At 40.4% G+C, this 13,628-nt stretch overlaps 1 protein-coding gene across 1 annotated transcript; it reads left to right on the forward strand.

Annotated features, from left to right (window-relative positions):
- The first annotated feature begins 1,321 nt into the window (after positions 1 to 1,321).
- LOC103416488 (uncharacterized) lies at positions 1,322 to 7,092 on the forward strand. The gene is made up of 2 exons (XM_008354731.4): positions 1,322 to 2,021; positions 6,720 to 7,092. The coding sequence occupies exons 1-2, from the start codon at positions 1,718 to 1,720 to the stop codon at positions 6,932 to 6,934; spliced, it is 519 nt and encodes a 172-aa protein (XP_008352953.2). The 5' UTR covers positions 1,322 to 1,717; the 3' UTR covers positions 6,935 to 7,092.
- The last annotated feature ends 6,536 nt before the right edge of the window (positions 7,093 to 13,628 follow it).

Consider the following 13,628-nt stretch of genomic DNA (forward strand, 5'->3'; position numbering starts at 1 on the left):
GAACTCTTAACCCACGAGATTTAAACCTTAAACCTTTCATTTATAAGTAGATAAAAGTAACACTAGACAACAAAAAAGAAAACCACTAAACCTTTCATTCGTTACATATTTTAGGCAAAAAAAAAAAAAACACAAAACAAAGGTATTTTAGAATACCTCATACTTTTTGGACAGACAACAGAGATGAAGGGATTATTTTTGCTCAGCTAACCCAAACGATGGAGAGAGTTTTCAATGTGCCGCGAATACTGCCAGTTTCGATCCCAGGACATATTGTATTCGAACATCATCACTCAAATCCAACAACTATGAGGGAGCCGGCGACTGATATCTCCAAATTAAATATTTACTAGAATTATTGAGAAAACGGACTGGAGTGCATTTTCGGAATACACAAATTCCTTTGCTCTTGTGTAGTTACGTTTACAATTCTGCAATTTTAATCTGAAAAAAAATGAAGTTTTCATTTCTTGTTGAAACTCTTAATGTAAATCGGGAATTTTGGTAAGACATTATAACCGCGTGGCTGATAAGGACATGTAACTTAAGTGGTCTCACATGAGTTATGTTTTGGTCCCAACGATTTCATTGAAATTTCAAAAACCACACAAGATTTTGATTTCAACGCCCGATATTGAAAATGTCATGTAACTCAAGTGGTTAAGAGTATTTCACATGAGCTCGAAGTCTTGTATTTGAATCACCCTCCCAATATCGCTTATATTAAAAGAATACAAAGACATGTAACTCAAGTAATAGCGATACACATCTCGTATTTTGATAAACTATGAAAGAAATACACTAAAATGTGCTTTATCGCATGTCTAATATTCCTTGAGCCACGAGAGTATGTATTTTGAATGAAGTTAAACATGAGCACGACAAAAAGTTTAAAAAAGGAAAACAAAGGTATTTTGATAAGGACATGTAACTTAAGTGGTCTCACATGAGTTATGTTTTGGTCTCAACGATTGCACAGTGGTCTCACGTGGTGTGAGAGCTATTCTAGTTACAACTTCATTGAAATTTCAAAAACCACACTAGATTTTGATTGCAACGCCCGATATTGAAAAGATTATATAACTCAAGTGGTTAAGAGCATTTCACGTGAGCTCAAAGTCTTGTATTTGAATCACCCTCCTAGTATCGCTTATATTAAAAGAATACAAAGACATGTAACTCAAGCAATAGGGATACACATCTCGTATTTTAATAAACTATGAAAGAAATACACTAAAATGTGCTCTATCGCATGTCTAATGTTCCTTGAATAACGAGAGTACGTATTTTGAATGAAGTTAAATATGAGCACGACAAAAAGTTTTAAAAAGGAAAACAAAGGTATTTTAGAATACCTCATATTTTCAATATTCAAATAATCTGTGAGATGCCAGAGAATCTGGCAGTCTCCATAGCATTACCCAACTCCAAAACCCTATCTATCTTTAGTCTATCTGCCAGTTTCGATCCCAAGACCTATGGGATTCGAACAGCTCTCAAACCCAACAATGTACAAGGGAACTAGCGACAAAAATCTACGAAGAATTAGACTAAACCGTAACAAAAATATTGGGCCTAAAGCCCATAACAGCACATTCATATAGAGGCGGCCCACAGAAGAAACAAGAAAGAAAGGGGGAGGGAGAGAGTGGTGAAATCCAAAATCTCAAATCTGCAAATTTACCGGAAAAAATTCTGAACTGCGAAGATTGGGGGAATGGCGCAGCAAGCAGTGCAGAAGAACACGATGTACGTCGGAGGACTGGCGGAGGAGGTGAACGAGTCGATACTCCACGCGGCGTTCATACCCTTTGGGGACATCAAGGACGTAAAGACGCCGCTGGATCAAGCCACCCAGAAGCACCGCTCTTTTGGGTTCGTCACGTTTTTGGAGAGGGAGGACGCCGCCGCTGCCATGGACAATATGGACGGCGCCGAGCTCTACGGCCGAGTCCTCACCGTCAATTACGCCCTACCTGAGAAAATCAAGGGCGGTGAACAGGGTTGGGCCGCCCAGCCCAGTAAGTCCTCTTCCCCTTTACTCCTTATCTCTTACATTGTTGGTACTTGTGTGGGGATTTGACTGTTCGCTTGATTTGTTTAGTTGGGTTTGCTTGATTAATTAATTATCTGGGTTGCCTGGGATGTTTTGATCTTTGGGTTTTGGTGTGTTTTGGGTTTAGGGTTTGTAATTGATTTTTTATTTTCTTTTGTATTAATTTGCCATGTAGTGTTCCTCTTCGATTAGAAGTCAAAGGTTTAGGTTGGAATTTCGTGACGAATTCAATACCAAACTTCCTTTCTCTTTAATGTAAAAATATTGATATACTAAAAAAAAAAAAAAAAATTGTCCTGTTATTAGCGGTTTGGAGTTTGTTTGGAAGTTATTTTTAGAGAAAACTAATAAAAAAGTGGTTTTTTTGTTAAAATGAACAGTACCAAAGTTTTTCATTAAAATTCTCTATTTTTAAATGGTTGGAAGCCCGTTTGGTGAAAATATTTTTTGAATCAATTTTCAGTAAAAATACAATTGAATTACGAAAAAAGCATATGCCTTTAAATGTTGCATAGTACCTGTTTGGACCCAAATTTACATCATCGGCCCGTGTAATCGAGACCGTAGAGTAAACATAGTTCTCAGCCGTCGGATGGAAAAGTGAAAATATTTTTGTTAAAAGATAATATTATGGTTTTTATCATGATTATCTTTTAATTTGAATTATCTTGACATATTCTTAAACGGGATGGATATGATGCAAATTATATCCTCAAGTAAGAGTGTTTGGGCTCAAATTAACATGTTGGGCCGAGTATAGAACCACTCTCGGCCCGGGAGGCCTGGCGACAGGGGAGCCTTGGATCATTTAGTACGTGGGCCCCTAAACCTAGGTCGGCTAGGTCATATTACATTTACTAGTCGAGTCCTAACGCGATAAGTAGTCTCGGCAAGGGTAATAACCCGGAAGTGAATCCGGCTCAATAGAGGACTAGGCTCACAATCCTAGTAAACATAGGACTGGTCGAGTGGGTGTTTGATCCGGAGAAGAAGACCTAGTTCGAGTAGGGTTTTGACTCGACTTCAAAGGTATCTAGTGCTATAAATAGAGGAGGCTGTGCATCATTCAAGGGAACCTCCAACACACACAAAACTGCCCTGCGCAAACTCTCACAACTTGAGATCTTTTTCTTTTCCTTTTTCGCTGACACATATTCCGTTGGCATCAACAGCACTGTGAAGGCAACCGGTGATATCTTAAGTCGGCATAGATAGCTCTGTCACCGTAGAATCAGCCGATCTCGCAGCATCTTCCGTTGGCATCAACAGCACTACGGCGAGGACGACTGGTTACCTATCCAAGTCTCGGTCGAGAAGGATTTCCGAATCCTCATTGGTCGAGGTCATCTCATCAGCCTTCTCGGCGAAGTGGGGTGTTACCAGGTTACTGTATTCGGCACATTGACAGCCGAATTTGAGATTGAACTTCGCAAATTAGCAGCCTTGTCTTCAGGCTCTAGAACCCAAGAGGCCGAGAATTGTTCCTTCCTCGGCCGCAATCGCAAGACACAGAAGTCAGCAGCGCGCTCAACGCAACATCATCAAATTTACTCCTCGACCGAGCTCGGCCGACGAGTTGGCACGCCCCGCAATCACCGAAGGACGTAGTTAGCTTAGAAAATACTCGGCCTGCGCGCCACGTAGGCTTGGTAGATTTTAGGGTCAACATTTTGGCACGCCCAGTGGGACCCAGTGCTAATACTACGAAGTTCATATGATATATCAAGATTCCAATCTGGCTCAACGTAGCCGATTGTACGAGCTCCTAGAGGAATTGAGAAAACACAATGAGGAATGTAAAAGATCTTTGGAAGTGGAAAAAGTTCTTCGTGGCCATGGAGAGATGCAAAAGTCATTCGCTTGCATGTTGAGAATAAAAGCTCCTGTTACCCTGCAAAGGCAATGGGTAAATGAAGACAGGGCTCGATTTAATGCCTGGCTAGATGAAGAAAATTTTCCTTACGTTTCTGATTACAAATCAATTCCATTTGAAAAATGGTTAGGCTCAAAGGCCGGGGGGCAATTTTTCGCTCCGGCCGTAATCAGACATCGGCCTAAGAAAATTGTTAATTTGGCCGAAGAACAAAGGCCACCTATTTTTTCGGTCGAGGCTGAGGATATGGTCGGCCACGAAGAAAAACCTAGGCCACCTATTTTTTCGGTCGAGACTGGAAGTGTGGTAGGCCTAGAAGAAAAAGTTAAAGTTTCTGAGCCACAAATCGACTCAGAAAATGATTCGTCAGAGGAGTGCTCCAATGACGAACGAGGCCGAGATATTGGCCTAGCCCAAGAATCTACGCCAATTGATATGATTATTGGCGATAAAGTCGATATGGAGAAATCCTATTCGGCTAAGTTGTTTGAATTAAACGCCGAAATTATGCCTGGGGGGCATAATACTTGTTCCACACATTCGGCGGCCGAAAATGCAAAATATTTCACCAAGTCAGAAATATTGGGAGATGATCTTTTATTCGGTTTTGGAAAATGTCAAAGTGAAAATTTTGATGTAAAAAGATCTTGGCTTGGAATAAAGCATCGTTGGCCTCCTCCTGACTACGTTTCGGCCACTTTTCTTTTCGTTTGCTAAAAATATAATTATATATAATAAATTATTTTCTTAACCATTCGGCCCTTGACCGATACTTAAGAAAATAAGAGGGGCAACAAGTGGTGTGCTCGGCAAAATTTTGGTCATTTTGTTTTTAGCCGAGCTCGACAAACAAGCCGACCCGAGAAGAGTTATTTTCGCTGCTATCAATAGTACCATGCCTATGGTTAAAGTGTGGGGACAAGTTTCAAAACCATTTAATCAGGAAGATGCTAGGGTCAAAGTTTGGCCGAATAAGTCATGGTTGCTGTTTTGAGGTTATATATATATATATATATATATATATATATATATATATGTATATAGTCATGATTGCTGACAATGGGTTTGATATGCATATATATGTAGGCAGGCCGAGCTGCCAAGAAAAGACTCTTCTCGACCTCGGCCAAATTTATCCTCGACCCCAATTCCAATTCTTCTCGACCCTGGTTCATAACTGTTTATCTTCGGCCATGAGTTGTTCTTTGGTCGAAAGGAGCCGTGAGTAAACAGCAGCAAGGGATGACGGTCAAAAGTACATCTGATTAGGCTGGAGATACTTAATTTCCTTAATCATTCGGCTTACGAGCCGAAGTTCAAGGAAACTGGGGGGCAATGTTTGGACCCAAATTTACATCATCGGCCCGTGTAATCGAGACCGTAGAGTAAACATAGTTCTCAGCCGTCGGATGGAAAAGTGAAAATATTTTTGTTAAAAGATAATATTATGGTTTTTATCATGATTATCTTTTAATTTGAATTATCTTGACATATTCTTAAACGGGATGGATATGATGCAAATTATATCCTCAAGTAAGAGTGTTTGGGCTCAAATTAACATGTTGGGCCGAGTATAGAACCACTCTCGGCCCGGGAGGCCTGGCGACAGGGGAGCCTTGGATCATTTAGTACGTGGGCTCCTAAACCTAGGTCGGCTAGGTCATATTACATTTACTAGTCGAGTCCTAACGCGATAAGTAGTCTCGGCAAGGGTAATAACCCGGAAGTGAATCCGGCTCAATAGAGGACTAGGCTCACAATCCTAGTAAACATAGGACTGGTCGAGTGGGTGTTTGATCCGGAGAAGAAGACCTAGTTCGAGTAGGGTTTTGACTCGACTTCAAAGGTATCTAGTGCTATAAATAGAGGAGGCTGTGCATCATTCAAGGGAACCTCCAACACACACAAAACTGCCCTGCGCAAACTTTCTCAACACCTTGAGATTTTTTATTTTCTTTTTTCGCCGACACATATTCCGTTGGCATCAACAGCACTGTGAAGGCAACCGGTGATATCTTAAGTCGGCATAGATAGCTCTGTCACCGTAGAATCAGCCGATCTCGCAGCATCTTCCGTTGGCATCAACAGCACTACGGCGAGGACGACTGGTTACCTATCCAAGTCTCGGTCGAGAAGGATTTCCGAATCCTCATTGGTCGAGGTCATCTCATCAGCCTTCTCGGCGAAGTGGGGTGTTACCAGGTTACTGTATTCGGCACATTGACAGCCGAATTTGAGATTGAACTTCGCAAATTAGCAGCCTTGTCTTCAGGCTCTAGAACCCAAGAGGCCGAGAATTGTTCCTTCCTCGGCCGCAATCGCAAGACACAGAAGTCAGCAGCGCGCTCAACGCAACATCATCAAATTTACTCCTCGGCCGAGCTCGGCCGACGAGTTGGCACGCCCCGCAATCACCGAAGGACGTAGTTAGCTTAGAAAATACTCGGCCTGCGCGCCACGTAGGCTTGGTAGATTTTAGGGTCAACAGTACCTTAAACGCCTTTAGGTACTTTTAGAGTTCAAAAATAATTTTCACTAGAAGTGCTTTTAGTTATATTAAAAAGATTTCTAAACGAGCCTCGGTTAGTATAGTTAGCGGAACTTGGTGGGTTTAGGGTTTTAGGATTGAATCGGGGTTGTAGTCAATTGTCCGTGAATAGAAGAGGAATACCTTATCTACGATGGAAATCCACCGCTTGCTAGTAGTTGAGCAAAAGTTTTTACTTTCGATGGTAATGTTTGCTTGAAATTTGAGGCATGCTTCAACTTGTTCGTTTTTTGTTATTACAGTTTGGGCAGATGCAGACACATGGTTTGAGAGACAGCAACAAGAAGAGGAAATGCAGCGCATTCAGGCGGAGAACAAGGCCGCCATGCAGGCTGCGGAAGAGTTGCACCGGAAAAAATTGACGCAAGAACGAGAAGGGGAAAAAGAAGAGGAGATCGAGATGAAGGATGACCCCATCGCAAGGGCTGAAGCAGAGGTTTTGAAACAGAATCACTAGTGTTCTACTGCTTCCAAGTGAAAATTATGTGAGGAGTATGCAGTTTTGTTCTATCAAATTTTTGTAAACTTGTCAAGCTCTCTTGTAAAACTTTGCTAAGCGAAACGAAACAGATACTCGATTCTTAATCGCGTATAGACAGGCATGCTTCGATGCAATAGTGGCTCTTCTTCCTCTCCTTGAAAGTATGAAACTGAGCAGGATTAATGAATATCTATCAAGTTCGGATACTCGATTTCTGCATCTCTCGAGTACTCGAACTTACACTTGGTTGCTCAAGAGCGTTCTATTAGAGAAATGATTTCCGTACACCCCTTAACACTTCAATTAACTCAACGACCGAAGATTAATGTACTAGTAAACACGAAACTGATTACCATGCCAACATTAAGTTCAAAGAAAGACTTACCATAGATGAATTGAAAAGGTACGAACAACGCATAAACTACCACGAAACAAATTATCTACTGCAGGAGGATTTCAAAATTCATGTTCTGACGAGTAATGAAAACTACGCGATCACCTCTTGTTTCGAAGTATTGCACGTTAAGCACCAAGCTCCTCGTCAAACTATTCACCTTGATCAAACGGAAAGCGGGACTCGAGTCAGAAACTATGGCCTCTATTCGCGGAGGACGATGACTCCACAAACTTTACGCTTCTAATAGTCTTTGCAGAAGGTGCCATGGAACATAAAGAGGGATAAAAGTCAACAGTTGTGGCCTCTATTTGTCGAGAACGAGGGGTGTCGAACAATAAACAATTCTTGACACGAGGGAATGGAGGCAACAAGGTCCCGAAATTTTCTGGACGAACAAAAACCTCAGCAGATGCAGGATCACCAAAACACAATCTTACTTCTTTGGAGCAATCGAAATTTGCAAGAAAATCTCTCTGTCCAAGAAAGTTTGTGGATGGCGAATGGGATGAAGGGCCGGGTTCTTCATTGTCCAAAAAAGAGTGATCATAGCCATAAATACCTTAGGAGCATTGGTAGAAATTACATGGGGCTTCAAATAACCCGAAAAACAAGTACCGTCGAGATTTGGAGTATCAATTGTGGACTTCAGAATAAGTTGGCCTATTCCAGATAATCTCAAGACCTTTAGGTGCTGAGTAGAGATGTTGATGTATTTCAACTTGTGGCATTTATCCATCAACAAAATCTCATGGATGGAAATGTCTGAAATAAACGTCACAGATTCCAGATTTATAGCTTTCACAACTTGAACTCTACGAGCCTTGCAGTGCATAAGTTGCAAAGTTTTGAGACTGGAACTTGAAACAACAACCACCCAGTTCAGCACACTTGTGGCGGCGCTAAAAGAACACGAAGTTAATGACAAAGACTTGATGGAAGGGCAGGCCGAAATTAACCAGAAGACAGAGCTTTGTTTCTGGAAGATGACATCTTTCAGAGACACAGTTTTCAAACAGGGAAAAAGGCTTTCACCTTGAAGAGCTTCAAACGGATCCCCATTGTCCCAAGAAACATCGTAACTGTTGATGTGTAACCCTTGAGCTAATATCTTGGAGCTAAAGTTACAATTTTGAATTTCCTGTTTTATGTGATTTAATTTCTGATGTAATCTAAGCCATTGGATCATAATCCAAGTGGTCTTTTATCTAGCATAGGATCTAAGTGATAGAATAAGACAAGTGACATCATCTCATAGGATGATACCAATGAATGGTTGAGATTGTATGATGTATTGGTGAGTGAAGGATCTCCCTTCCTCTACATACATAACGGTTACAAAATGTATTTTTGCAGAGTGTGGAAATCCAAGAGACATATTCAACCATCTTCTCTCTAAAACACCATTGTTGTCTTGTTCTTCAAACTCTAACACAGAAAACTCCATAGAAATACATATAAAACACAAACTCTAATATGGCCTCAGAGCCAGGTTCGGTTATCTAAACTGGGCGTACATCTGTGAAAGGAAAAACTAGAATCGATTCAAGCTGTACTAAAGCTCATTCGACGATCGACGTGGTGTGATTTCTTGAATCCAATGTCTAACATGGCAAGATCGGGCACTGCTGAGCTTCGCACGCCAGTTTTCAATGGAGAAAATTATGAGTTCTGGAGTATTCGAATAAAAACCATTCTGAAATCTCATGGGTTGTGGGATCTCGTTGAAAATGGGTTCGAAGCTTCAGATCCAAAGAAGAAGAAAAAGAAGATAGAAAAGATCGAGGTCACTGAAGTGGAAAAGCCGACGATAGCTGAAATCCTGATGAAGGATGCTCGCGCACTTGGGTTGATCCAAGGTGCTGTCTCAGACCAAATTTTTCCCAGAATTGTGAACGAAGAGACTTCAAAGGGTGCTTGGGACATTCTGAAGCAAGAGTTCAGAGGAGATAAGCAAGTAAGGAGTGTAAAATTGCAAGGTTTGCGTCGAGAATTTGAATATACTCGTATGAAAGATAGTGAATCCTTATCTGTATATCTTACTAGATTGTTTGATATAATGAATCAAATGAAGAGTTATGGTGAGGATCTGTCTAGAGAGAGAGTTGTGCAAAAATTGTTGATTAGTTTGCCTAGATCATATGATCCTATTTGTTCCGTAATTGAACACTCTAAGGACCTTGAAACTCTTGAGGTTCAAGAGGTATTTGCTTCTTTGAAAAGCTTTGAACTCAGATTGGATAGACATGCTGAAAACTCTACAGAACAAGCTTTTGCTAGTTTAAATGTTGGAGGTAAAAACCCTAAGGGAGTAGGTTATTCTGGAAATCAAAAATTTCAGAAAAACTGGAAATCCAAAGGAAAGAAATGGGATAATAAGCCCAACTTTATTCACAAACCAAATGTCTCTAGTGATGGAAACAAAACAGCTTGTAGACACTGTGATAAATTGCATTATGGCAAATGTTGGTTTGAAGGGAAGCCTAGATGCACAGGTTGTGGGAAACTTGGGCATGTGTTCAGAGACTGCCATGGAAATAAAAATATACAGAAGGTGAACTATGTAAACCAGGTTGAAGAAACTGGTACCCTGTTCTATGCATGTAATGTTGTGGCAAATGTGAAGGTGAATCACTCATGGTATATTGATAGTGGTTGTAGTAACCACATGACAGATGATGAAAGGTTACTAATCAACATTCAAAGGAATCTGACTTCCAGGGTGAAGATGGGAACTGGAGAAATTGTTCAGGTTGCAGGAAATGGAACTCTTGTGATAGAGACCAAATTGGGAAGAAAGCACATTCAAGAAGTGATGCTTGTTCCTGGACTTGAAGAGAATCTGCTAAGTGTTGGACAAATGATGGAGCACGGGTACTATCTATTGTTTGGAGGAAATGTGGTGAATATCTTCAATGGTTGGTCACTAGACAATCTTGTTGTTAGAGTGCAGATGACAAACAACAGGTGTTTTCCTCCTACAATGATGCCTGCAAATCAGTTAACCTTGAAAGCAAGTGTGACACATTGTATGCAGATATGGCACAAGCGTTTGGGGCATCTAAATAACAGAAGCATCAAAATGCTTGAAGATCAAGAAATGGTTCATGGATTGCCTCATTTGGAGAAAACCTCTGTTGTGTGTGAAGGTTGCATGATAGGAAAGCAACACAGAGAGTCTTTTCCATCAAAATCAGCTTGGAGAGCTAAACTTCCATTGGAATTGGTTCACACAGATATCTGTGGACCAATGCAAACTGAATCTATCTCTGGAAATAAGTAATTTCTGCTGTTCACTGATCATTGTACTAGGATGTCATGGGTATATTTTCTCATAAACAAGTCAAGTGCATTTGATTGTTTCAAGAAGTTTTAAAGCAATGACAGAGTTGCAGTGTGGATATAAGGTGAAATGTCTAAGGAGTGATCGGGGTGGAGAGTTCTTATCAACCGAATTTGATAATTACTGCAATGAACTTGGAATTCAGAGGCAATTAACCATGGCATATTCTCCTCAACAGAATGGAGTAGCTGAGAGAAAGAATAAGACTGTGGTGGAAATGGCAAAGTCTATGATGCATGAAAATGGTATTTCTTATGCATTTTGGGCAGAGGTTGTGAACACTGCAGTCTACATACTTAATAGATGTTCCTCAAAGTCTCTCAAGAAGATAACTCCATTTGAAGCATACACTGGTAGAAAACCAGGTATTGCACATTTGAAGATCTTTGGGTCAATATGCTATGTGCACATCCCTTCAACACTAAGGCATAAGCTTGAAGAAAATAGTCGCAAATGTATTTTTGTAGGCTATGGAATCTGTGAAAAAGGATACATGGTGTTTGATCCGAGTTCCAGTAAGATCATTCTGTCTAGAGATGTACTCTTTGATGAGAATGCTTCATGGGAGTGGGAGAACACTGATAAGGGTGAAATACAAGTCCCCATGATTGCTGAGAATCAAATGGCAGATTATAGTGAAAGACATGAGCAAGTTGAAGTATGTGAACCAATTCAACTCTTGGACACATCAACTCAAGTGGAGGATGTTATTACACCACTAAGTGAGAATGTTTTTGAAAGCTCTCAAGCAACTGACCACACACCACAGAAATGGAAAAGTATTAATGAGATCATGGCTCAGTGTAACATGTGCAGTGTAGAACCTAAAAATTATGAAGAAGCTACTCTAGATGAGTCATGGAAAAATGCAATGAAATCTGAGCTTGAAATGATTGAGAAAAACAACACATGGGAGCTAGTTGACAGACCATTTGACAAACCAATAATTGATGTTAAGTGGGTCTATAAAACCAAGCTCAACCTTGATGGATCCGTGCAGAAGAACAAGGCTAGGCTGGTGGCAAAAGGTTATTCCCAAAAGCCTGGGATAGACTACAATGAAACATTCGCTCCAGTTGCAAGATTGAATACTATTAGGACCTTGATAGCACTTGCTGCACAGAAGGAATGGAATTTATATCAGTTGGATGTAAAGTCTGCTTTTCTGAATGGAACTTTGAAGGATGAGGTTTATGTTGAGCAGCCACAAGGTTTCGTGAAGGAGAGTGAAGAAACCAAGGTGTATAAGTTGAACAAGGCTCTGTATGGGTTGAAGCAAGCTCCAAGAGCTTGGTATGATGAGATAGATTCCTATTTTAGCAAGGCAGGTTTTAAGAAAAGCTCTAGTGAAGCAACACTTTATGTCAAAACTAGTGAAGCTTCAGGTATCATTATTGTTTCACTTTATGTGGATGATATTATATATACTGGAAGCTGTCTAAAACTACTTGAAGAGTTCAAGAATGACATGATGCAACACTATGAGATGACTGATATGGGGTTACTTCATCATTTTCTTGGTATGGGAGTACAAACAGATAAAAACATCTTCATCCACCAGAGGAAATATGCAATGAAGCTTATTGAGAAATTTGGGATGAAAGATTGCAAATCAGTGGCAACACCACTAGCTGTGAATGAGAAGTTATGCAAGATAAATGGCAGTGAAGCAGCAAATGAAAGTGAATATAGACAGGTTGTAGGTAGCTTGTTATATTTGACTGCTACAAGGCCAGATATTATGTTTGCTTCTAGTTTACTTGCTAGATTCATGCATAATCCCACAAAGAAACACATGGGAATAGCCAAAAGGGTGTTGAGATACATTCAGGGCACTCTTGATTTTGGAATTGAATTTGTGAAAGGGAAGACAACTACTCTAATAGGGTATTATGACAGTGACTGGGCAGGAAGTGAGGATGACATGAGAAGCACTTCAGGATATGCATTTACATTAGGATCCGGCATGTTTTCATGGGCATCAATCAAACAAAACACAGTGGCATTGTCCACTGCAGAAGCAGAATATGTCAGTGCTGCAGAAGCAACATCACAAGCTAAATGGCTAAGGTTTGTGCTTGAAAATTTTGGAAAGGAGCAAGTGGAAGGCACACCAATCCTGTGTGATAACACTTCTGCCATAGCAATGGCAAAGAATCTAGTCCTTCACCAGAAAACTAGGCACATCAGTCGGAAATTTCATTTAATCAGGGAAGCTATCCAAGCAAAGGAGATTGAACTTGTTTACTGCAAAACAGAAGACCAGATTGCAGATATACTAACCAAGGCTTTGTCAAAGGATCAATTTGTTTACCTAAGAGATCTACTTGGTGTGAAATCAGCTAAAGGGTTAGAAGGGAGTGTTGATATGTAACCCTTGAGCTAATATCTTGGAGCTAAAGTTACAATTTTGAATTTCCTGTTTTATGTGATTTAATTTCTGATGTAATCTGAGCCATTGGATCATAGTCCAAGTGGTCTTTTATCTAGCATAGGATCTAAGTGATAGAATAAGACAAGTGGCATCATCTCATAGGATGATACCAATGAATGGCTGAGATTGTATGGTGTATTGGTGAGTGAAGGATCTCCCTTCCTCTACATACATAACGGTTACAAAATGTATTTTTGCAGAGTGTGGAAATCCAAGAGACATATTCAACCATCTTCTCTCTAAAACACCATTGTTGTCTTGTTCTTCAAACTCTAACACAGAAAACTCCATAGAAATACATATAAAACACAAACTCTAATAGTAACTCCTATTAATAATGTCACCTAGTCTCACATACTCCAAACTGAGACTAGTTAAAAATTTTGCATTCGCAAGGGTTTGGCTCGGCATGCAGTAGTAGTATCCGATTTGGTTTTCATGAATCCTCCCATGATGGCCGAAGGCTGATGTCCAACGCTTGAACGCTTCTCTCCACTGC

Source organism: Malus domestica, chromosome 16 (assembly GCF_042453785.1).
Source record: "Malus domestica chromosome 16, GDT2T_hap1".
Lineage (NCBI taxonomy): Eukaryota > Viridiplantae > Streptophyta > Magnoliopsida > Rosales > Rosaceae > Malus > Malus domestica.

What these genes read in the sequence shown, in the direction of transcription:
- LOC103416488 (XM_008354731.4), top strand. Translation starts at nt 1,718, where the DNA reads ATGGCGCAGCAAGCAGTGCAGAAGAACACGATGTACGTCGGAGGACTG. An exon ending in GGGTTGGGCCGCCCAGCCCA is followed by an intron (nt 2,022 to 6,719) that starts GTAAGTCCTCTT and finishes TTGTTATTACAG; the next exon opens with TTTGGGCAGATGCAGACACA.